The following is a 25,899-nucleotide window of genomic DNA, read 5'->3' on the forward strand; positions in this document are numbered from 1 at the left end:
GCAAGAAAAGAGGCGTGAATTGCCACAAATACATCAAATTATTAAAGAAGGTCTTGAAAGACAGCATCAAATGACAGTATCTCTTTAGGATTTCATAACCTGAATTTAAACTCAATTCAAATGTGGCCTCATGTAATACACTTTGCCTTTTTTTAGCCTTAGCCCCAAAACAGCTGCTGGACAGTAAGAAAAAAAAGATAGGACAAAGCCCAGTGAGGCACAAGAAGGAGAAGGGCAAGCCCTACAGGAGGGAATTGCTTTAGGGAATTTAAGACAAAGAACCAGTGTGACAAGTTAGTCCCAATCCCTGCTAAAACCAAGAATCAGAGTCGATTAGATACACCTGTGCCTTTATGCTCTCATCGTGATGAGAAAGTCCATAAATTTCAGCCTTTACCTCAACAGTTTAGCTTGGGTTGGTCTTCACTTAAAAAATATATTAGTAAAAAGTACATCTCTGACTTTTTATAAATATACATGTATGCACACACACAAATATATATAAATTTATATATATACAAACATACATAACACATGAATGGAGAAAAGCTTGAAGGAAAGACTGAATGAACCCACTGAAAATATAAAGCAACGCAACAGAAGTCTGCAGGTATCACTCGTTTTACTTCATTAAACAGATCTCTCTTTATCCCCAGTTCCAAATTGAGCTTTGGCTTTACAACAGGATATGTACAGAACATATGAACTTTCGTCATAACATCCTCTATGTTTCCAGTAAGTACCTCAACAGTAACCAAGAACACATGGTTAATGAACTTCTGGCCATTGAAATTCCAAAGAAAAACTAGTTCCTCTGTATCACACTCAGTTCTATGATGTGTTGATAAAAATTTTACAGTAATGCTGACTGACAGGAAGAAGTGGATTTTGCCATGACATTAGATGACCATGTGAACTTGGATAAATACATGATTCCAGATGACCATTTTGCAGTAATTTTTGCATAGTTAGAGTTACTCAGAAGAAGGTTATCTAGAGCAACAGATTGGATTGCTGCTAATAATGCTTTGTATTTCGTAGTTTCCTGAATATGTTTGTTTTACAAGACCAAAGTGATAAATTCAGCAGCAAGGAAAGCATTTTATATATCTTTTTGTTTATTTCCCCATTATATACACTATCCAATTAAAGAAATCATTACCTTGAGCAAGCAAGTAATTACAACAACCATGATAGTTTAGAGATCCAAGTTCAAAATCTGCGCAAATACCCAGTAAAACTGACAGGTTTCATTCTGTCTGGAATGCTTTAAAAAAAAAAAAAAAAAAGAACTCCACACCAGTAACATAACAGATGACCTCTACTGCAGCACAGGTACAGCACTAGAAAACTATTTGGTCCTTTTTTCTTTTGTTAATTTGAGGACAACAATGACATACACTTAAAGATCTGTGTGTAGGATAAATTGCTTTTCTCTGTTAAAGTTCAGGACACTTAGGAGGATACTAGATGCAAGTAATGACCAACACATTAGAAATAGCTGTTCAGAAAATTGCTCTATTGAAGTGTACAGATGCTGGAAATGTGAGAATATTATGTTTGGAACTCTAGGAAATTGAGTCCTCAGAACTGTGGAAAATGGACCCCTATAGTTACTGATTTGATAAGATTCCTACTTTACTAGAGATAAATACACATCATACCAGAGCATCCAAATAGACATTTGTCCATTGGACTTGCTTGGCTTTCTCTCCAGCTAAAACCATTGGTCTTCCCAAAACATCCAGATATTCCTGCCAAAAAGAGTAATAAAGTCATCAGAAGGCAGTTATTAGACCAAGTCCAGAAACAGCATAAAAAATAATGAAATAAAAACAATCAAAAGACCAGTAAAAACAAGTCAAAATTCACCACTAATACAGGAGAAGTATTTAATTATTTCTTCAAAATTATACTACCCAACAATTTAGTCTTCAGTTTGCAGTATCTACTGCCAAGGCAATTCCTGTATTTCAGTCTCAGTCACATGGACCTTACACATCCATAACCACTGCTCTCTTTCCATGAAGTGAGAATTACAACTATTTCTGTTCCCAAATTAATTGCTAATGACATAATGAAATTACAAGCAGATTGCGGAACCTTCAACCCAGAAAAGAGAGTAGGCAATGGAGGGTGAGTGTTGTAGCAGCTGGGCATGTTAAGCTCCTACAGCAAGAACTTGTATAACTTCTATTGAAACAAAAAATTCAGTTTTAAAACCTAATAGTCCCTGCCTCCCTTCAGTCATGGAATACGGCTAAAGCTGGTGATCTTATGAGATGTCAGACTTCTGGTCTGGTTTGGGAGTGGATGCCATCAAACTTGTTTCAGTCTTCAATTTTTTCTATCTGTCTGATCATATTAGGGATATTTCTTGCCAGACACTATCTGGAAGAGTTTAACAGAATCAAAGGACTCTTATTCAAGCCAAAAAAAGGACTAATTTTCTGCCAAAAAATTTCATGCCTGGCCTTGGAAAGACAAAGAACTGCTATGATATTTCTCTGCTTTTCTGGACATGTGAATACATTGACTTTCAGACAACTAAAGAGAATATCTGTTCATCTATACTGTCAGTTTGGATCATACCATATAATTCCAGGGTCCTGTGCCCTTAATTATCAACATGCATGGTTCCTAAAACTGTCCTGCATCCTTTTTGCAGGACAAAAAGCTGTGTCTCTCCAAGACTGGTTGGATCAATCCAGGAACCTCTCCTATAAGCAGGATTGTACCAGGTCACTGTTTCTGCCCCCCTGAGTTCAGATGCTCTAGCAGGGCTATGCCCCCACAAACATCTACAGCCTCCTCTGCGTAATACAAACCCTTGGCATCATCCTGTAAGTATGGCAGCAGCCAGGCTATGACTGTCTAGACACACTATAAAAAATTATTGGTTTTATAGAACTTCATAAAAAAATTGTTGTCGTGTCTCAGCATGAAAGAGGGACCCTGTAAGACCAGGAAGAAAACTGAGCCCAAAACATAATCCGTGTGCAGAGAAGGTCTGCAGGACACAGATCGCTTCAGACGTTATGTTGTGTGCACATGGTCAGCCTGCTTTAGAGGATGCTAGCGTGACTAGTATGCACGCAAGCTGCTGTGGGCCAGCTGGCCAGGGAAGCAGGGATCACATTGTAAATTGGCTCACTGAAACTACTAAAAATAAATAAATAAATTAGAATACTTTAACAGAATACCTCATATGTAAAAGAAAGCCTTATTTTTTTTTCCCTGTTCTTCATGTAGTGTATCTTAAAATGTAATTGATTCAAACAGAGGTGAAACGTGACACATTTAAAAAAAATTACTCCTATTGTTTGTTTCACAACTGTGTCTACATTTGGCCAACAGACTTACCTGGGTGTTTATTCTTATGGCTCCAATGGACGGAATTTCATAATAATAACCTAAAATTTGGAACAGAAATAATGTCATTTTGCTATAATATATTGCTAGTCTCTTAATCTTGAGGAATTTCATTTAGCTTGTAATTTCTAAATTAATTTATTTAATTTAACATATGAATGGAATACTTTTTTAGTAGATGCCACCACAACGGGTGGCCACATATGATGGGTTACCATGCCATACAGGCCAAGTTAGTTACTCTTAAGCATTGAGAGTATATAATGTGTTTCTTTTGTCTGTTGTTTTTAAAGCTGAGATAACGTACTGAATTTGTACTCTGGAATTCCCAGTTACTCTGATGTGCAAGTATATGTAACGGTCATTTTAATACACTGTGACAGCAACATAATTATATGCTGAATGCATATAGGAATGTGACTATAGCTACAGTCTGCCACAACAGTGAAGTTCATAGCAGAAAAATATAAGGCACTCTGTGTAAAGGATTTAAAAATCAAGCTGGTATTTCTTCTAACTAAACATCAGAAATGTTTTTATTCATCACTGATTATATCACTTATATGTTTGATTTAAAAATATTGCCCATATGCACCAATAAGACTGAAAAGACAGGCACTGAGGTGCAGTTTCAGACCAAGTTAGTTGTAAGTCAAATTGGAAGGGAGTGGGGAGGACCGGAGAGGTAAGAGTGCTGAGGTTAGTCATGTACTTTGCCGTAAGCAATGCCTGACTTGACAATAAATTAAAACTTTTAATTAAGGAAAAAAAAAAAAAGAATGTTTCTTTGGATATGCAAAAAAAAAAATCACATCAATTTTGGACAGAAGATTATGATCATTTTGCCTCAATAATAAGATGACATAGGTGGTTATGCTTTAAGCCAGCTGGTCCTCATTTGTTTCAAAACAATGGAGTTCACATGCACACAGTATTTTGAGATACAAAGATGTTAGTTAAAAAATTACTGTTTAAAAATACCCCGTTGATTTTCTGTAACCATCCGACAATACAATCTGCTTTTCATGACATTGTAGTATCTTCTGCATAACTTGCCAGCATACTGAGGGATTCACGAGGCTATGCATGCTATTCATACAGGCTATGGATTCTTGTATATCAGTATTTTTTTCTGTATCTATATCTTTTTCTTTTTCTTATTTTTGGTTTATGTTATTCTCATGCCTGAGAATCATATCTTATCCTCCTTCCCTGGCAGTCTTAATCTTCAAGACCCTTTGTAATCTATCCCACCTTTCACCTCTTCCTTTTTACTGATTTGTAAAATACTTCCACTTTTTCAGTCAGGCCTGGAAATTGCTCTATTTAAAATATTAAACAGTATCATTTGATAATTTCTCTATTTTCTATTTATCTGTATTTACCTCTTATCTCTTGTTCCATAACTATGCTGTAAGGTACTTGAGACACCTCTTTCTCACACTTTTTTTATACGTTTCTGACCACATTTTTCATGTAGAAATTTTAGCAGAAAACATTTTACTTCCTTACTTTCACCTTTTAAACCTTTTTTTCCTTACATAAAGAAATCAGGATAAAAATAAAAAAATGTAAGATGCTCTTAGAATCTAAGAAATCACAGCAAGAATAATTTTGATATTTTCATCAAAAAAGGGAAAAATAATGCAAGTCATCTGGTCATCTGGAAAGAAATCCAACCAGCCAACCAACCAAGAAAAAATCCCTTTGTCCAGACCCCGTAATATAAAACAGCTTTGCTTAATTTCTTATCTGTCATCAGTTCCATCTTTTCATAGATGGCTATTAGAACAAGAGTTCTCAAAACTGAACCATAATATCTTATTATTATTACTATAAAAAATACTTTGATATTTTTCTTACAATATAAAGTTTTAAATAAAGTAATCAGAAATAAATATCCAAGTTATTCTTTATATATATATGCATATACACATTATTTCATCAAATAACTTTTTGGAACTTTTACTAAAAATACAAAAAAGCTAAAAATCAGGCTGAAAAAAAGCCCTGTAATTTTTAAAGAAAAATAAAGATATGGCCTGTCCAAAGCTCTAGCAAAGAATAGTCTCAAAGAAAAACACAGTACCTTTATTTTCACAGGCCATCCACTGTATGGGTCCTTTGTCATAATTATGTTGACCAACAGAAAATGTGAACACACGTACCTATGCAAGTTAAAAAACAATATGTTGTTAATCAGCTGTGACTCTCAAATTAATGATACTTGGATTTTTCATACATTTGAACAGAAAAAAAAACGGTGAATTTTCCATTTTTTATCACCATAATAGATACACTGTTATTATGATATTTTATGTATTCCTATTATTTGGTCCATGAAGTAGAACTCAGGAAGAACATTCTTTCATACATCTGTCATACTTTAAAGCTGTTACATTGTTTACTGTCCATGAACCATTTAATTTTTTTTTTTTTTCTAGGGTGGTAATTATAACTCTTTAGGTTTTGTTAAATTAGTTGACATAATGTCCTATCAATATTAAACACTCACCAATGAATTAAAATGAACATACGCATGGCAGCAGAATTCAAAGCAATGCAAATCAGGATTTTTTAGGAAATAAAATAATTTCAGGAAAAAAAAATATGAAATTTTCAGATACTATGGAAAACAAATTCTCATTTTGCTCAGACTTTCAGTTTTTTTCATGTAAAACCACTAAATTAGTTCAACAGAGTTCCATGAAAGGGTTAAGCTTCTGATATTTCACTTTAAGCTCTTGATATTCATTAAAGCTATATGTTTTATACTCATAATTCTATTCTGTTTAGCCAATGCAACTCCAATCTATCTCAGCAACTGAGAGGAGTCATGGCTTCAGAAGAATTCACCAAATTCTATTGAAGTTTTGGACTAAAAACAGGCTTCTCAGAAGAAATTATTTTCCATGCAAATTGTCTGATTTGAATGAGAAAAATTTAAAACAAAACCTGGTATTGCTGTATGCAAATTAAAAATCCTACAAGACACATAGGAAAATCACAGATACTATGTTTCAGCTTCTGGCTGAACATTTTGCTCCAAAGCTGAGTGTTTCTGTAAAAGTTGAGAAACATATTTTCCCAACAGTTTTAATAAGATGTTCACTGTTATCATGTCCTTCTAAAGGAATGTCCAAGACCCAGACTGCCTTTGCTTTTCGGGCATCTTTTTCTTTATAGACCTTTAACTTAACCACTTCATTTTAAAAATCACAGATCACAACATTAAATTAGAATATGAATTCCTTTCTATGGAACTTGATGACTATGTTTAAAATTAAAACATAATACAACTAATTTGCATGTGGGCTGTAACTGAGTAACAAGGTAATGTTTTCTTTAAATAATATTCACAATATAAAATTGCAGAGACTCCTTGTAAACTACTGATCATTGCTAAGTTTTTAAATGATTATTCATACAAATTTTCATCACATTATTTAGCATGTGCGATTACTACCTAAACCTTCATTTGTCAAATAAGCAACAAAAATTGTGTGACATAATCAGAGCTTATGTATTAGTCAAAGGCTGTAGGAATAGCTCCAAATCATCAGTCAGCAGCTAGCAATTGATGAAACTTTATTAGTGTTGACCCCTATATGCAAGGAGGGTGAACAAAGCTTTGTGCTAGATGTCATTTTTAGTTAACAATGCATTTCGATTTGCTTTATCTGTACAAACCCTTTGCTTTTGCAGTTAAAAGCAGAATTAAAACAACTACTCTGCTGGTCTGAGCTCTGATTCAGGTGCTTGTTTTCTTTAAATACAGACAAAATTCGAAGTTTTTCAATAAAACTAATAAGACTATCCCATACGGGGTCATTTCTCAGTAATGAGTCAAGCCAATTATAGTTCTAGTTACCCAGATAGGTATGGGAATGACTGTACAAGTGTGATGGTAAAATTTTGTTCTCATAGTTCACATGGATAGAGACAGATGAAAAATGCCTTCTGTTACCTTGAAAATATCAGTATTGATAGTGCGAACATGACTTCACCTATGTCTACATCTCATTTATTTTTTTAATACTGTATCACATTGTAAATTCAAGCTACATTTCCCATTCCCCGTTTGTTCTTGACCTCTTTTACAAAATGTCAGCTACAACTCTTCTAATGGATCTTTCTGTTTCTATTTAATGAACATCTATTTTTTCCAAGGTGAATATCACAATGCTATTTTCTATTGGTATCTCTCAGCTCACAAGGTCCCTGCCTACTATACTCCTGTTCTTTTTTTTGGACTCACCACTACTCCCAGTTTAGTGTCCACTAAACGTTTGATTCAGATTACATTCTTCTCAAAAATTATGGTTCAATAAGAAAAACCCCACTGAAGGCCACTAGTTAGATAGTTGAATGACCTGATGTCTCTTTTGGATTAAAAGTAACTAATTAAGTTAAGACGGAGTCATGTGGGTTTGCTTGTGTGTGTATAAAACACGAGTCAATTAGACTTGACTGTCTAGCATTTGATCACAAATGTAAAAATGAAACACTGCATTGGATTCAAGTTGCAAAATAGTATGTAATTTAGGGAAAAGAAGCAGCATGCTAAATCTGCAACTAATCCATAAAGACTTTAGAATTTAAATTATTGACAACAAGCGGAGGACAATATATCTGATTTACTGTTCCTTGGATAATTAACAGAGATAAAGAACTGCAATGAAAATTGGAGGTTTTAATTGTTACTTGGTTTGGCAAGAGGGTGGAACATTCAAAAGAGTTTTCTTTTTCCTATTGCCTCATCTGGAATTGAGTAGAATGACAGACCAGCTGGAAAAATGAGTCAGCAAGTCAAACTAAACAAGCCAATTTTAGCAAAAAAACATGCTCTGTACTAACATCTTCTGTGACAGGACCCAGAGTCAGCCAAAGGACTGAGATGCGTCTGTCTATACCTTTTCCTTAAAGACGTCTCTCCAAAGAAGACAAAGGGCTTTTAAACTAAAAAAGACAGATTTAATTACTTTTAATAGGGAATTTATGACTGAGAACACTTGGAGCAACTAGATCAGACACAATGGATATAAGCACCTCTCCCTTTGCCTGTTCTTCCTTTTAAATTTGTTTTCAACCAACTAAGTGGATTTCTGGTTGAAGCAAAGTGCCAAGTACTCTTTGATCCCAAGAAGTTGTTTTCCATCACCACCGAGGCCTGGTTATTTCTTCTCTGTGCTTCTCTGCAGCCTCTTAGGTTCTGGATAAACTACAGGTTCCCAGGTGCTTTTGCTATGACTCTTGCTCTCCACCATCCACACCAGCAGATGGATACTTGTGTCCCCGAAACCGATTCCCAGGGAAAGTGCAACCTTGCCTCCATACACGGGAGATCCATTTATTCCCTTCATAAAGAAACTTAACTTTCAAATTAATAAAAACCAATGGAACAATCAGAAAAACAAATAGGAGCTGTCACACTTTCTGATTTTCAACGGGACTATTCAAAGTAAAGTACTTCTAGAAAACTCGTACCCTTAGAATGGAGAAGAACTAGAGATGGGCACCAGCCTGCTCTGCTAGCCCAGTCAGATACAGTCTTGAAATTGTTCTGAAATATAAAATTCCTGATTTCTACGACCAAGAGTTCAAGTCCAGAGCTGTGTTAGTTCTGTCAGGAATATATCATGTACTGATAACGGGTAGCTAATTCTCTGTATTTTTCTCACTCTGAAACCAGTCTTGGGGAGAAAACACAAAGTCTTTTATTCTTTGTATTATTCATTTACAGTATATAGTAGAGCAATATGCTTACTAACAAACAAAATAAGTGTAGAATTAATGTAAGGACAGTCAGACAGTGAGTGGCACAGGCAGCCCAGAAAGCTTGTAATGTCTGCCTCCTTTGAGGTTTTAAAGACCAGACTAGATAAAGCCCCGAGCAACCTGGCTTGATCTTACTCCTGACATTGGACTAGAGACCTCCAGAGGTCCCTTGCAACCTGACTTATCCTAGGATCCTATGAAGGCCATCAAAGGAAAACAAGCAAAAATCCAACTCCTAATCAGAGCAAGGGGTAGACAAAAAATAAAGCTACAGAAAATAGGGGAAGAATTATTGTATTGAAGAAAATACAATTGCCTAATTATATAATTTTTTTTTTTTTTTAATTTTGTATTTCTCTCTAGCAGAAAAAACTCCTAAAAACCAAGGTGAATGGAAGAATTCTGACTGCTACAGATATTAGGGGAAAATGGCACTCGAGAGTTGTGATGGAGACAGAAATGAAGCACTACCCATGAAAAGGCTGCTTTCCCTACAGATCTCAGTTGCTTTTTACCTATCTTATTTTTTCATTTTGCTATTGAAATAAAACAAAGCAAGTTTAAATTAGACTCTTCCTTTGGGTGTATCATGTTATGAGTATTATAGAAAATTAACAGCTTGAGTGAAGTTAATTCAAAGTGGTAACTAAGCACAAAACCCACACTTGCTGGTTAGACCACTGCATATACGTGTAGGCCGTATGTGTAGCCCTACGAGACTTTGAGAATCTGCAACCACGCTGCAAGCAGTTCAGAGCTCTGCAAGCAGTTCAGAGCAGTGGAACATGTATATTTTTGGACAGATAAATTATTTGTCTTGAATTCTGTGCTATTGCAATGAGAGAGCTCTCAATAACCATTTACGTGCATCTCTTCATTTCTCCATTTAGGAGGAGATTAACTGACCTTTGGAGGTATATGTGTTTCTTTATTAGATATCCAAAGAGCTACATGATTAATTTACTCAACTAGATGTAAGCAAGATGAATCCCATCATTTTATGGCTATCATGTAAAAACAGCAAGAGTGCATCTTTCTCTACCACTAGATAAACACACTTAACGAGACAAAAATTGATCTCATCAAATCAGGCAACTTCAGTTTTCATGGCAACAGTAGGATTTCAGAATATTTTAATCTGGCCTTTATAACTGCAGGTAAAGATTCACAGATAATCTCTTTTACTACAGTCCAAGAGAAGCTGTGATATAGAGGAACAATTCAGTAATTCCAGCATGATCCAGGAAATTATTTTCCCCACTGATGTATTTATAGATTATCAGATATGATGAAAAATTGTTTGCACTTTATATTTAATAGGTACGCTTCTGAAATAAAAGGACAATACACAAAGCCTATTTTTCTGAATAAAATCATAAAGCTGCTTTTCTAAATTCCATTATGCACTCCACCTACTAAACTGCTTGCAAGTATAGCCTTTAAAACACTTAATCATTTTCGTACTCTTCTGCCATAGGTCAGGGAAATGTTATGTGGTTTTCAAGCTGCCACAGTTAAAACTGTGAATGCATTTTTTCCTTACCCTTACTGTCTTTACATCTGTGGGCAGAAGTCTGAAGATGATTTTGGATTCTGCTATGAACTAACTGAGACCAGAAGGCATTTATGACCAATTTGAACCAAGAACAGAGGACAACCTGAAAAATCCTATATACTAATTAGGAAGCCACTTAGGATTAGCCAATAGGAAGCACCAAATACAGGTTTTCACCTAAATTCTGGTCCATAATCTGTCATGCTGAACTGCTCAATTCAGGACTTCCAGGGATGCAGTCCTGAACCATTTGGGTATATCTATAAGAGTAAAGCGGCTTTGTTTTCTTAGGAAGCACAGGGAGAAGAGAAATAAAAGTTCTGTGTTTAACAGCAGGGCTAAGACTCACAATGATGTGCTAGAGGGAAGCTTTAGGGTCCCTTAGGCTATGTTTATGCAGTAAATAAAATGAGACATAACCCATTTTCTTTCTCAGGCTGTGACGGCAAATGGCACAGCATGGTTCACATCTCGACGGATAAATTATGTTGCTTTCCTCCCTCCCTGTCCCACCCCCCATATTGGGTGATCTCATTATAACGCCTTTTGGGAAGAGGCGCTGGCTCATGCTACCGCCTGAACTGAACCCAGACATTGTTCAAAAGAGTTGATTGCCACAGGCCAAGAACCATACGGTTGAGTCTGTTAACTACTAAACAGTATTGATAATTGTGGACATTTCTCCAGCCTGCACCCTGGCCTTGGATCGTTTATTAGTATGGATACAGCTGCGTGATTCACACATAAGAGTAAAGCTGGTTTGCTCATGATGGACTGAGCAGGGCTCACTCTTTTGAAGATGACTGTGACAGTGGTGCCTCTAAGCTTTTAAATGAGAGTTCAGTGCTCAGACAAAAGAGGTCTGAGTTCATGTCTCTCAGTTTGAGCAAATTCATAACTTCTACTGCTCTGAATACCAGGCTCAAGAAAATTCAGAAGTTGGAGATTTAGGCTTTTGTATGTGTCTCTTAGGCTGCCTACACATTTTGCCCCTAACAGCAATTGCGCAAAACACAGACCTAAGCAGCAGAGTATGAAACTTAGTCAGGTGCTAAGGTTGTGAAGTTTTAAAGGTCTAGAACTCAAAACGCAGAATTCACAGTTTTATGTCAAGTTAGGAAATACCAAGAATGGCATGATACCCCAACAGAAATGTATCAGGTTGTATTTTTGATGCTTATGACTACTTTAGGATCTGCCTCTTGCTTTGGGTACTCTCCAAAAATATGTAAAGACGTGGGGAAATTGGGGAGAAAAACCCACATGGGAAACAATAAGAATTTAGCTCTCAAATATTTAGATGCAAAAATAATCGCAGGCTGGACATCTTTAAATTTATAAACAGGAAGAAAGTACGAATGAATTTGATAAAACACCTAGTCAAGTCTTTCCGTAATTGACCCTCTATGCTCTGATTCAGCAAGGCATTTAACCATGCAAGTAATCCCCTTGACATCAATGGAAAAATGCTTTAATTGAGGCACGTGTTTAAAGACTAATAGAGCAGGTCCTTGGAACTACTTTTCTAGACATTTATCCACAGTGAATTATTTCTCTCAGGCTTTCCATGTATATTTGCAGTCTTCTCTATCATTAATATCTTTCATTCACTGCAATTCAACCTCAAACTTCAAGCTGCAATGCTAACTTACGAATTCATAGTCTAATTATAGTCTGTGTAATTATGGTCTAATAAAGAAAAGAAATAATGACACTCTCAAAATTAGCTCACATTATAATCTAACGTTAATCCTTCTTCTATCTTAAAATAAAAAGAAAAATTAAGTTTGTTACATATTAGGAGATTATTGGAGAATCTCACTTGCTTTGGATATGATTCTATACTGATAATATGGTCCCAAACCCATTTAACAGTCTTAATATATTGGGAAAATACATCCAAGAACATTGATGTGTGGTGTAGTTACATGCAATTAGTCTATAAAAGGAACTGAGGATTATGCCTGAAGTCTTCATGTAATATGCATATGATGAAACCTGCATGTTCACCGTAGAAGTCTTTAAAGTGAACGCCATGAATCTCTGAAAAGTGTTTTGAGAACTGCAAAGTGTTTCAAAAATTTAAAAAAGTGGTTTCATCCAGCTTTCGTTTCCTCACAAAGAAAACATATCTGCATGAAAATGGGGATATTTTCTAGTGCAGAGGTTGAAAACACCATTATGGTTAACATATTGAAAAATTTCAGTTAGCACTCTCACAGAACTGAGAAAAATACTCATTCAGTTACACTGTTCTACATCTTCTTAGTGCCACCTTGTGGAACTACAGCAACTCATTCCTTACTCACTCAAGGGCTAGCACATGGTGCCCCTTCCTCTTCTGCCAGACGGCTAAAAGTATGAAGGTATAAATACCCTGCTGATACCTACTAATCTACCTCTGCCAGATTGAATATAATCAGATTGATGAACCACTGATGATGTGATCCTTTAAGTCTTCACCTAGTTTAGACTTAATCTTTCATGAGCCAGAAGTATCACAGAAGTACAAGCAGAATTATTCAATTCTGTATTCTCACAATAACTTAATGTAGGAATATTACATGACGATGAGGAGGCTATGTCCTCTGTACTACACTGTCTCCACAAATAAGGTGAAGTTTTTAATCTCAACATTTTCTAGGTGTAGGTATACATCAGCTCTGTTTTATTAGCTTTTTACAACATCAGTCTCAAGAACAGCGGTAAGAAAGAGAAAAGCTGTGCTTTCCAGAACACCAGTAGGACTTCACAATGACATGCTTGAATTTAAATTTGAGAGTCAATCTGGCTGTGTCTACCATACCAAAAATTGGGCCTTGACCAACTCTCTGGCCTCAAGAGCAAATGCGACAACAGAGCCCACATACATGCATAGGAGGTAAACCATTGCTCCTTCCCTCATCCCCTTTCCTTGCCGCCCTGGGAGCAGTCCCAGCACCTTGTCTGGGAGTGCGCCAGCTGGCAGAGGCTGAAAGCCTCCCAGGTTTAACTAACAGTTAAAACATATAAATGATTGCAGGACAGTGTCCAAGCCTATGTCTTGGGCCCATGTAATTCACCAATATAAATGGTGCCTTAAGACATTTAGATTAATATATCTCTGATAGTGTAATGCAGTTGCTGTACGCTTAACTCATCCTGCTGAAAGGCAGAGATGGATTTTATCTAGAAAATTCCAAAATAGTCCTCAAGTAGTCATCTGAGATGCAGATTTGTGGCTGTAGCTCTGGTTCAAAGGATGCCAATACACTGGTTGCTTCTTCTGTGGTTTCCACCAAAAGTGCCGTCCTCTTTGGACCACCCCACACCACCTCGGAAATAAACGTGAACCACGCAGTTTGGATCAGGTGATTTTCTAGCCACTCATCCTGTCTCCCAGTCTTCAGATGAAGAAATTATACTACCATCTTTTTAACAATTCAGCTGTTGAATGTTTTACTTTGACTACCTGGGTTCTATTTACTCAGTTGATCTGTTTCCTTCCTCGGTTATGTTAATAACGAAGTTTCTTTGCTGAAATGAAAAACAACTAAATTCCGCCTTTTCCCTAAGCTGCTTCTCCCTGACACTCAGCATTTAGCATTCCCTGAAGAAAAAGTCTTTTTTTTTTCTGAGAGTTCCTTGTAAATTTGGTGGCCCATATCAGGAACCAGTCAAAGCAGTTGACAAAGTAATTCCCTTTGTACTCTGGATTAAAAGCATTTTAGGCGTTTCTTTGATAGTCAAAACAACATTTGGAGGCAGCTGAGCAGCTGGAAAGGACCAGATTAATTACAGAGATATTTACTGTTCATATTGTGACACTAAGCCTTCTTTTTTTTCTTTTTCTTTTCTTTTTTTTTTTTTTTTTTTTTTTTTTGCCTTATAAGCCCTGGGGAAGAAATATTACAAATATCAGCTAAGGATTTAAAGGAATATTTAATATTTCATTGAATATTTCAAATATTAATTTTAATCAGGTGCTCTGCGTTTTTTTTTTTTTCATGCAAATAATCTTTGTTTGAAAATAGTATATTAACTATTCCCTTTGTATAGGTACTCCTTCCATTTTTTACTCCCGTTACTCCAGTTCTTGCACAGCATGGAAAACACTGAAACTAAATGGCTGCAAATGCCAAGCAGTTGTATTAGAAGAGGGAAAAGAATGGGGGGAAAGGGAAGGGCCAGCGGAAATTCTCATTTCCAGCAGAACCCATTACAGGAAATCTTCCTGTCTGGAATTATCAGTTATACAAAGTTCACGTCTAATTTTACAATGGCCTGATCTTCACAGGAACATGAACAGTCCAAATGAAAAGGATTTAGTGAGCTTGAAAAAGGGTATGCTGACTAAACAGGCAAAGGGACTTTTGTCCATGTTCACATGCTATTTCTCGGAGATTGACCTGGGAACCCAACGGTATCTTCAGATCACCTTAGAAGAGGGAGAGTGAGGAATGAAAATGTTTCAAGTTTGGTTCCCTTTCCTTTTTTTGGGGGAAAAAAAAATAACTACTGTGTAACAGTGAAAACTCAGCAGTGCCATATAGGACTGTGCTTAGGGCAACCTGACCTTGTCTCTGCTTGCAGGTAAGATGCTCCATCACTGACACAAGCAGGCAGTGACGATGCCTGCTGTCAGCAACTGGCAAATGTCCTAGTGTGGCTGAAAGGCTGAGTCGTATGCACAATCGTGTAACAGAGAACGTCCTTCACAGTTAGCAAATAATGCAATCACTGTGCATGCTCCCGCATTGTACCTCTTGCCAAACTGCACCTGAAATCTCAGGATTGTCTATGAGAAACATTGCATATATACAGATTTACAGATACCATCTATCCTATGGATGGTTTAATAATAATAATAATAAAATTAATCACTCCTATACTGAATGATATGCATTTTCATTTCTTTTGTAATCAGCTAAATAAACTAAATTTTCAGAAAAAAAAAAAATAAATAGAACTGAGCCTACATGCAATCCACAGGTAAAATAACCTTGGGGGTTGTCTATAGCCCTGGTATGTTTAACAGCTTGTAAAAGTGTTCTGAGTAAATCTAGATGTAAATTTTGCATTCACAATGGCTGAAAGAAAAGAACAGAGACAAGGTACTGTAGTTAAATCACACTTTAGGTGACAAGATATAAACTGGCTTTCAGTCTATGATGTGAGGTAAGTTAGTTTTAATAATCTCTCACAAAGTCTGTCTTTTTTTTTTTTTTTTAAAAAAAAAAAAAAGGTCTTCAGCCTTATTTATAAATATGCTTCCTACAGAGAAATTTATTATAGACAAAATATTGCCTTAGAGGTTTTTGGTTTTGTCTCTGTTTTTGTTTTCAAATAAAATAGCATCTACAGACTAAGTTTGCAGCAGCAAGCATTGAGGTTATTGTTGTTTTTCCTGTCTACATGTAGGAAGGATAATACAATATGGGCAGTCTGCATAGTACAATTTATCACCTGCAAAGAGGTGGCTTCATAAAATCATTCGTCAATAAACCAAATTCTTTCTTGTTAAAAAGATCCATTTAAATAAAGTCAGAATTATTAAAAAAATACATTTGCAGCTTGCACTCCAGGTTCTTTGGTCAGTATGGATTAAATGTCTTCTTTTGCGCGCGACTAATAATGAGATTATGAAGCACAGAATTCCCCCCTAAGCCTCAGCAAACACTGAATACATCATTCTGAATTTCATACAAGGCTAACATGAATATGACTTTGACTAAAATTACTGACTTCAAACATAAGCTGAATGTAGAAGCAGAGGAGTGGAGACACATAATAGGTTAAGAATTCAAAGACTGCATATGGGGGCTGACTCTGTTCTGAAAAAAAATCAGGATTTTTTTTTTTAATTTTGTTTTCATTTTTCTCTATTTTTGAGGAATAAGAAGACCTGTAAAAATGTTTGTGAAAACTTCACGAGAAAATAATGAAAAGCTCATACTTGAATGTTGTTTTGCATAACCACACAAGTATAAGATTGCAAAGCCAGTTTCTCATTCCTCTATTAAAGACATTCTATTCTGTATAGCACATTAAATGCTGTATCCTAAATTCTATCCTGTATAGTGCAAAAGATTAAAGAATGGGACTATGATTTCCTGGAGATATGACAGAGCAGGTTTTAGCCTTTCCTTTGGGACTAATCAGGATTTTGAATCCAAGTCACTTTCTTACTAGAGACTGGGGTATTTTCCGTTTGTTTCTCACCAGAATACTCATCTCTTACTTGAAAGATGATTTTTTTTCTTGCATTTTGTCAAAACTGAAACATTCTTTGCAAAATGCTATACAAAAAGGCCTTCTTAATTACACATAATAATTCTTACTCTTGATTTCTCAAACAGTGCTCCCCCATCTCAGGTACTGATGTTCTCTCCTAAAAAGCAACCCTTCCTTAGAACATCTGCAGCAATCTCTAATACTTTACATTTAAGTTGCACAGGGTTTCTACTTGCTTAAGTGAAGTTTACAGTACACCTACCCCTATGCTTTCTCATTTCCCATTTCATATCCCTTTCCTCTGTTATGCTTCTTGAATATATAAACACATATTACTTGTTATCTGAGTGGACTGTAACTTTACTTCTTGAAATTTTCATTTCCTTCTTAACCTGTCATCTGTTTAGGCTGGTGCATGCATACATCGTGTGCTACCATCTGTTTGTTTCAGCTGTTCCCTTATTCTCTTGCCTACTACAGAGATTCCCGTCGGTAACTTCTTCCTTTGAGCCCCAGTATAAAGTCTCCTCCATATTTCTGTCTGTTTTTTCCACCAGTGCATCAGCAAATCTTTTCATTCAAAGATGTCCCATCCCATCTGAAACAATTCCATCTACTAATGGACTAATGCTCATCTAATGCTCAACATCCATCTACCAGTTAGCCTAAGCAGTGTTTAGAAACTAAGATTTCTATTAAGTTTTAGAGTCACTTAATAATAGTTGATTCTTTTTAAAAATATATTCAGTTGTACTAGCTTACATTACTTACTTATTCTATTAAGTGGACAAATTCTGCAGTTTCTTCCCAGAAAGCTGTGCCTTTAAATTAATATTGTAAAGTTAACCTTTGGAAAACTCTATACTCAGTGAATATGCAAATGTCAGAATGATGACTATATAACAGGTAATTTTATAGAAAAGCATCTCTTAATCTTCATAACAATACTGATTTTTTTCTTGTGTCCAGTTTTGCTTCTCTATCTGCAGAAACCAATTCTTAACTTAAAAGTTTTCTCCACTCCTATGTTTTTACATGCATACAATTTGTGAGTCTCTCTTACGTGGCACTTACAGCAGAACAACTTATACCTTCTCTGCCTACAGCTGCACTCATTACAGTCAGTTCTTTGAGGTTTACTTATGACACCTCCTTCAATAAACACTGGAAGCATACAAAAATTATTTATAACTTTAATTATATAGGTTCACGCAGATAAAACAATATGATGGGAGACAATTCCTGAATATCTTGTGGCAAGTTAGGAACATTCCGTATTCTAGAAGATGCCAAGAACAGCTAGATTTATTTCTGAATTTTAAGGAGGAATTAACTGAAAATCTAGAAAAAAGAAGATCATTTGAATGAAAGATCAAGAAGTGATTTTTATTTTGAGGAAAGGAAGGTACGACAGCAGTAAAACAAGGATAACATTCCAAAGAGACAGACTTCAAGAAACTCAGAGAACTAGCTTGTTGAGTATTGTGGGAAGATAATCTAAAGAATAAAGGATTGCAAGAAAGCTGGCAATTCATGAAGAGGAATACATTAAACATATAAGAAGAAACTGCCTAATACAATGTAAGATTAAAAATACTTAGAAAATCAAACACAGAAACTGGAATTGAAGGATATAAATCAAAAGCAGCAATTAGGGAAAAAAGATTCAGAGAAAAGGGAAAAGACTCAAATATGGTTCAATGATCTAATGCAGTTGCAAAAAGGTAAGTTATATATGACATATTTACCTAAGTGCTGTATGAAAAAAAGCCACAGAAAATACTCCGTTCTCTTGATACCACTTAAGTTTCTCTAACTGTTCAAGAGCATGAAAAAGATTTAAAATAACAATAGAGGAGAGAATAAAGAATGAAAAAGATTTAAAATATAACTTAGGAGAATTTGAAAGAAATTAGTTTGTTTAGTTGAAAAGACAAAAGTTGAAAAGTTGGGTGAGGGTGACAATATAAAAATGGTTTCCTAAATTGTAAGAGGAAATCATCATGAGAATTAATTCTTCCCTGTAATGAGCGCAAAAGGGAAAAAAAATCGCTAAGCTTATTTTGCCTTAAGGAATTTTAGGGAAAGCTTTCTAAACAGGTAGGTGTTGAAATAGAAAAATGTAAATACCTAAGGAAGCTGTGGAATTGGATACTTTAAAGAAGAGATTACATAAACATCATCAGGCATTGCCTAGGTATTAAATTGCTCATTACAGAAAGTCCCATTCCTCCAAATCTTGAACTACAAAAAAATACAATCAACTCACACAGCATTTCGCTGCAAACCCAAATTCATGAGAATGAATGCAAAGTTAATACCTGGGGAGATTGAGATGGGACCAACCTTCTGATGTCTAACCTCAACCAGTTATGTCACATGTAGCATTTTGTTTGTATAAATAAGTAAAATGCAGTCTGATTCTCTTGCTTTCATCCCCAAACAAACATAATGTGCTTTCTGTATGAAGTGATAGCATATCGCTGTTGCCTGGATTAATCATCTTATGCCATCTGCAGCATCAACCTCTATGTGATATCCTGAATCAATCGTTATTAATGTAGTGGCTTGGAATTGAAGATCAACAAAAACAGAAGTATCAAATAGCCCCCTCCATGCCAAATTTGAAGGAAACAAGCTGCCACTTGGGTTTTATGTAACAGATACGCATGATTCTAATATGACCGATAAGGTTACTTTTCAACAAAGCTGTATTAAAACTTTCATTAGCCTTCTGCAGTTCTCAACACCACCAAGTGGATTTTTGTCTTGCACTGTAGATACAACTGTCACGTGGTAACCCAGACAGACTCACCGTCATGATGAATCAGCAGCCTAAAGAGAAACTCGGTATCAACAGATGGCTGTGTCTGTGGACACGTGCGTGAAAAGGCTCTTCTGCGTGCAGATCTTCTTCCTAAATAAACCTTCCTCTGCCCCGCTGCACTTTCTGCTGCATCCCCTAAGTCTGCAGCAATCTTGCCCAGCAAACTTGTGTACATATATAGAACAGCACAGAGGATGTGTCGGTTGAAGGGAAAAGTAGGTGAAGAAGAGACAAGAAATATAATGGATATGACTTCCTTACTGAAGCCTTTAAGAAAAACCTTAGAGGTGGTGCTATATAGTCTAAAGGTAAAGGGGTCAATGAAAGCGTGGGAAAGGCTGTGACAGACTGCTGTAATCCAACAGCATTGCCAGCGCATGGACAGATGGTAGTCGTATGTCAGCTTAGAAGAAGATTGCTAAAAGGACAATATATAGACATTTTTGAAACAGAGTATCCTAAAAATCATTATACTTTGATTCCCGGTGGGGGAATATCATACTGGAAAAAAAAATGGAAAAAAATATGTTATTGCATGGATTTACACACTTCTGGCCTTAAATACCTAGTATTGTGCAACTAGACTATTACTGAAGCATATTTGGATAATGAGTGTCACAGGAGGAAGACTGCCAGTATGGAATATTTAAATTCATTAATGTAGAGGCATTAAATTATCTTAGGAACCCAGAAGCTGGGACAGTGTATATGTTGCAAGCCATTCATTAGTAAGTGGAGCTAAGAAAGAGGTAAAAAATAGTTAATTTGCCTTAAGAATAAGATATTTCTTTAGTGAGCACTCTAATAACATAGTTTCCACTTTTACTTTGAAAGAAAAAGGAATGGATTGTGGAAGTACTGACCCAAGTTTCACCCAGAATATTTTAGCTCTACCAGTTGTGCATGTCACAGTACATACAATAAATTAAAATTAACAGCTGGAAGATGACACACTCTTAAGACTGAAGTGATTAGGGAAGGAGCCAGGGAACCAGCTTAACCAGCTAGCAGGAGATTTCTTCTACATGGGATTTCCTGTACCATCACTCCAAGAAAATTCACAGCTCAGGGGGACTATCAGGAGGAACGAGAAATATCTTAGCGTCTGGTTGTCTAAAGATCACAGAAAGCTAACGTAGAGAAGGGCAGAGAACAATCTACAATCCAGAAAGCTTAAAAACCAGCTTAAATTTTATCTGTCAAACTATGCTACATGCCATTCAGATATAAACCAGAATTTTGCTTGCTTCAACTCTTAATTTCATTACGTTATGTTATATCCTGTGTCACAAGTCTATCACACACTGAGAGATGCAAGAACTGTTGGGGTACACTTTGACAGCTGTTAAGCTCTGTTTGAAGTTGATATTAGCATTGAGAAAGATGCTGTTTCTATTTTCGGCTCCATGAGTAACTCTAGAAAGTTAAATTCATTCAGTCTGACACCTGATGAGAATCTCATGGCTACTCCAAGTAGAAATGTCATGGGCTTTTTCAGTGGTCATTTGTAGTCAGGACTAACACTTTCAGCCTTGTCTAGAATGATTCATACACCATTGCCTAGATTAACACAGTTTTCTTTTTAGTTTTACTGACTTGCAGTTGTGCAATATGGATTCAAGCCAATGAAGAAAATTGTTCCCTCCTTTGGTAATGACAGTAGGAGGTATTTTTGTTTTAGAAGAAAGTTTTGCAAGTGCTTTCTCATACATATTTCATTTTATCATTCTATTGACATACTGAATGTGTCCCATTTGGAAGAAGTCACTGCCAGCAGTAAGCTTCCCAGTGGAGTTACAGCCTTCTCCCATAGGACCTCTATCACTGTAGCAGTTCTGTGCCCACCACATACAGATATTTTTTTAATGGAACTGTTGGAAAACTTCTCTGCATACCATTTCCTCTCAAATGATATTGTCAGGAAAATATACACAAAATGAGGTTGTATTTATCATGACAGATAATTCTGTGGTAATGGGACATGAGACCCACCTTACGGTTCTCCTCCTACCTGAGGGGTCAGGTCCTCTTACCAGTGTGGGTCAGATCAATCCACCTGACCCATGCAAACCTCTAGCATGCCAGGAAACTTCAGACAACAGAAAGTGCATGAGGTATGTTTAAGGTCTTTTCCTCCTCACGTAAGTTGAGCAATCCTTCAAAACACAGATTTCAGGGTTCACAATCTGCCCCAAAGAGCTGTAGTTAGTTTTCTATTTTGAACCTGAATTAAAAATTCTCAGGATGGAGAATGCCTACTGGGTCTACATTTCAATTAAATTTATATTGCTATCTTCAGTGAAGCCATCTGTAGTATGAGTGCAAATAAAATGAAAATTTACCACCCCCATTCCTGAAATTTAGCGCGTGTGTGGTATTTCACACATTTAATGTGAGTGCCCCAAATGTCACCGTAAAGGTAAACATGCCAGTTTTTAAATATCAGGCACAGCATGTAGTTGCAATCTGTGACAATAAAATCTGGCTTTATAAAAGGAAAAAGGCATGCAAAGGTGAAACACAACTGTGATTTTCTACTTCAAACAGATGAAAACCAGGAATGTTCCTCCTTATAATTGTGTTATGCAAGTTTTATAATAACCCTTATATTCATACTGTAAATGCTTTGTAAAGACAAGAAATTATTTTAAATATATCTGTATGCTATTTCAAACAGATTAACCCCCCTAATTTAAGAGGACAATTTTCCAGCCTGTAGATTCTAGGCTGCTCTTTTAGTAGTTTCCAATTGTTTATTGTATTCTTTCAATTCTTAACTTGAAGGTTGCACTAAGGGCACTGCAAACAAGTGTACTAAGACATATCATCTGATGGGCCAAAACTTACTGAAGCTTCTTTCATGCCAAGCAATTACAAAGTAACTGACACGAAGAAGAAAATACTTTTAGAGCTGAAGCAATTTTACATCAGGAAGATGAAAACAAGGATTAATAGATTTGAATTAATGGTCTTCTGTTTGCACAAGAAAAAAAAGAGTAAGTTTACAACACAGTGAACCTAAGATGGGAAGTGACTGGCTGTGATATAAGACAATAAAGATTCATCTTTTATATACTGTATGCAAACCACAAAGAAAATGTTCAAACAAATGCAGAGCAGGCAAGAAAAGACATCAGCTGATACATATTTATACTATGACGTGCTACTACGGTAAAACACGGGAAACTTTAACACCTTACATTGAATAGTCTCCCTAGAAATGATAATTATAAAATTGGTCTTACATTTAATGGGCTATTTGTGAAATAAATTATAAATTAAATGTAGTAAAGACAACAGAATCTAGATCCACATATCTTTAAATATCTTAGCATTTAATATATGAAAGCAGCCCACTATGCAATCTAAGAAAGTAACACCATGTTTGTGACTGTGACTTTACAAAATTAAAAGTATATGTGTATTTTTCATGTTAGAATGTGTCTGTCAGTTATGTTACTATGCTCTACTGGACTAAGATTAACATTAAATAACACAGAGAGGGAACAACAAGAGAGCTCACGTCATCATTCTGGAATCAACTGTAGTCTTACTAAAGGAGAGCATGACCACAAGCATATTTTGTATTAGTCTTATTTTTAAAAATATTAGAATGTTATGAAAGATTGTCAGAGAGGTTTCATTATTATTCCTAAAAGTGAATTTACTGGTTCAATCTCATTAGAAGTTTTTCAACCATAAATTTTGCTTCAACGCCACAAAGATTGTTACTGATTGAAAACTATAAGGAGAAAGCAAATGGTTCTTTGAATTATACCTGCAAATACTTTCTTAGTATTTCTTGTATTCCAATGTCACCTTGGAGAAAACCAGTAAGGGATGCCATCTAGCAACCCAGTACTTTATTAGACAAGTAACAAAGTGTAAGTGCTTACTAAGTTTTGAACTTGTAGATACATAGAACTTAATCAAATGTAGGAAATTTGCCTTGCATTGCATCTGCACTGCATTTAATTATATAAGAAAATATACTCAAATAATCAGAAATCCATACAGTGACCATTATCGCCATTATACATTTGTTGTATACAATAAAACCCCCAAACCCTCATTCACTAGAGGGAACAAGAAAGTCAGAGTGTATTGTATTATACATAACAGTGTATATGAAACCAACCCAACCCTTGGCAGTGCAAATTTACAGTATTAAAGGATGCAGTAAAATAACCATTTTAAATTAGTAAATCCTACATTTCATTTATTATACTTCACAGAATAATCGGTCATCAGGCGTGATGTGAGTAAGACCAGAAACCTCAGCGCTACAAATCTGTTTTGGTGTTTGGACTGGATATTTTACTATACTTTCCTCCTAACACGGCAAATTAAATGGAAAATAAGAAATGAATCATATATCCTCCCCATTATGCACGTATTTCCTTTAGCTGATGGCTTTTGTTGTAACACAATAAAAGCTACCAAGTCCAAATTTGAAGAGGAATCTATGCATACATTTTCAGAATACAGCCATGTGGGCTACACGAGTTGCTATGATTTCAGTTCCTCCTTCTAATTGTCAGTTTAAAAAGTACTTTCAGCTCAGACACGAAGATTAACTAAACCCCACCATATCATTCTATGTGAAGCGCTATTATAAAGCAGACACAAAACGATTATTCAGGGTCACCGAATGAATCACTGGTCGAGATGGAAATTGTGTCTTGCATTTCTAGTTCTCTTTTTGAAGGGATTAATTCAAATATATGAGGATTTGCAGTGAAATGCTTCTACTGCTTTATACATAAGCATCCATGGCAACTGTTATAAGTGTCTTGGTGAATTGTGATCTAACTTCTAGCTGCTTTTTTTGAAAATAAAACAAAACAACCCACAAAAAAACCCCGCGAACAGGTATAGGCACATCCCCAAGCACTAGAAAAGGTAAATTCTTAGTTGTGGTGTGAATCCAGCTCATATTTAACTTTTATTTAAAAAGTGATTAATCTTCTAAATACAATGATTTGCACTGAAATGTAGGAGACAATCTACAAAGCCGTTTTGTTTTACACACACACACATTCATGCATTTGTACATCTATAACGATGCAAAAGCCAGAAGTTTGATTAGATTAAAAAATTAATACCAAAACCAGCACAAGTAATAATCCAACCTAATCTGAACAACACAACTCATCCAGTGATTCTCATGTCAAGCCCATAATTCTGGTTGAGCCACAGATCAAATTTCATCAATAGAAAGCCATCCCACTCCTAGCTAAGACATTCAAATGTATAATTAGCCTCATTGGGAAAAACATGTGGGCTTGTTCCAGTCCAAATCTATTCAGATTCAGATTCTAACCTTGAGATGTGGTTTTGCCTTTGCCTTATGAACAATAAAAAACACCGAAAATATTCACCATGAAGAGATATACATATATCTCATATCATTTAGCTACCTGTGTTTCTGCTTCATAATGCAAGGATTACACTAACACAAGAAAGATGTCAATAAAAAGTTTAATTCTTTATAGCTTATGGTATACTGCTGTACCTCTTGACACCAATGAGTCACAAGGTATAAAATATTAACTATATTTTATGGTCTTTTCAAAGAAATGTTATAGATTGAGAAAGCTTTAAGTACCCTCAGGTTCAATACTAATACGTTTTTAAAAAGTACCTTATACACATACCAAAAATGCATTCACTTCCGTATTTAAACATTTCTCTCTGTGCTGTATTTTATGTAGTAAAATCTTTCATATATCACTTACTTTTTTGTCTTCATTATATTTATGGAAAATTTCTTGTGCTCTTTCTTCACCACCATCCGTAAACAACATAATAATCTTATTGCAGTTAGCTCTAGAGACACTGTGCTGTGGGAGATACAAACAAAAGCTTTTTTTAATTTCAGGCTATAAGGAATAACAACTGTTATATTTGATGGCTTTCATATCAACGTGCTTACTACTTTAACACGGTAATGGCAAAACTTCCAAAGTCTTTTAGGATTTCATTCAATACCCCTTTCTGAATGAAAAATAAAACAATAAAAAATAAAATAAATTATAAAATAAAATAAAACAGAACCAAAACAAAATCATTTTTTTGTTCCATGAGACTTAAATATGACTCATTTTAGATCTGGCGCAACACAGAGGAATGGGGATCTGGTGGTTCCTTGCAC

The 25,899-nt window shown here is 35.6% G+C and overlaps 1 protein-coding gene across 5 annotated transcripts in view; it reads right to left on the reverse strand.

Moving 5' to 3' along the window:
• Positions 1–25,899, reverse strand: part of CACNA2D1 (calcium voltage-gated channel auxiliary subunit alpha2delta 1) — a gene marked incomplete at both ends in the record, with an annotated part of 429,826 nt that overhangs the window by 51,904 nt on the left and 352,023 nt on the right. For all 5 annotated transcript variants that reach the window (XM_082308450.1, XM_082308448.1, XM_082308449.1 and 2 more), the window contains 4 exons: positions 1,665–1,754; positions 3,364–3,413; positions 5,462–5,540; positions 25,484–25,588. In XM_082308450.1, coding sequence (XP_082164576.1) covers positions 1,665–1,754; positions 3,364–3,413; positions 5,462–5,540; positions 25,484–25,588 — 324 coding nt within the window. The remainder of the gene's footprint in view (positions 1–1,664; positions 1,755–3,363; positions 3,414–5,461; positions 5,541–25,483; positions 25,589–25,899) is intronic.

Source organism: Platalea leucorodia, assembly GCF_965183815.1.
Source record: "Platalea leucorodia genome assembly, chromosome: 4".
Classification (NCBI taxonomy): domain Eukaryota; kingdom Metazoa; phylum Chordata; class Aves; order Pelecaniformes; family Threskiornithidae; genus Platalea; species Platalea leucorodia.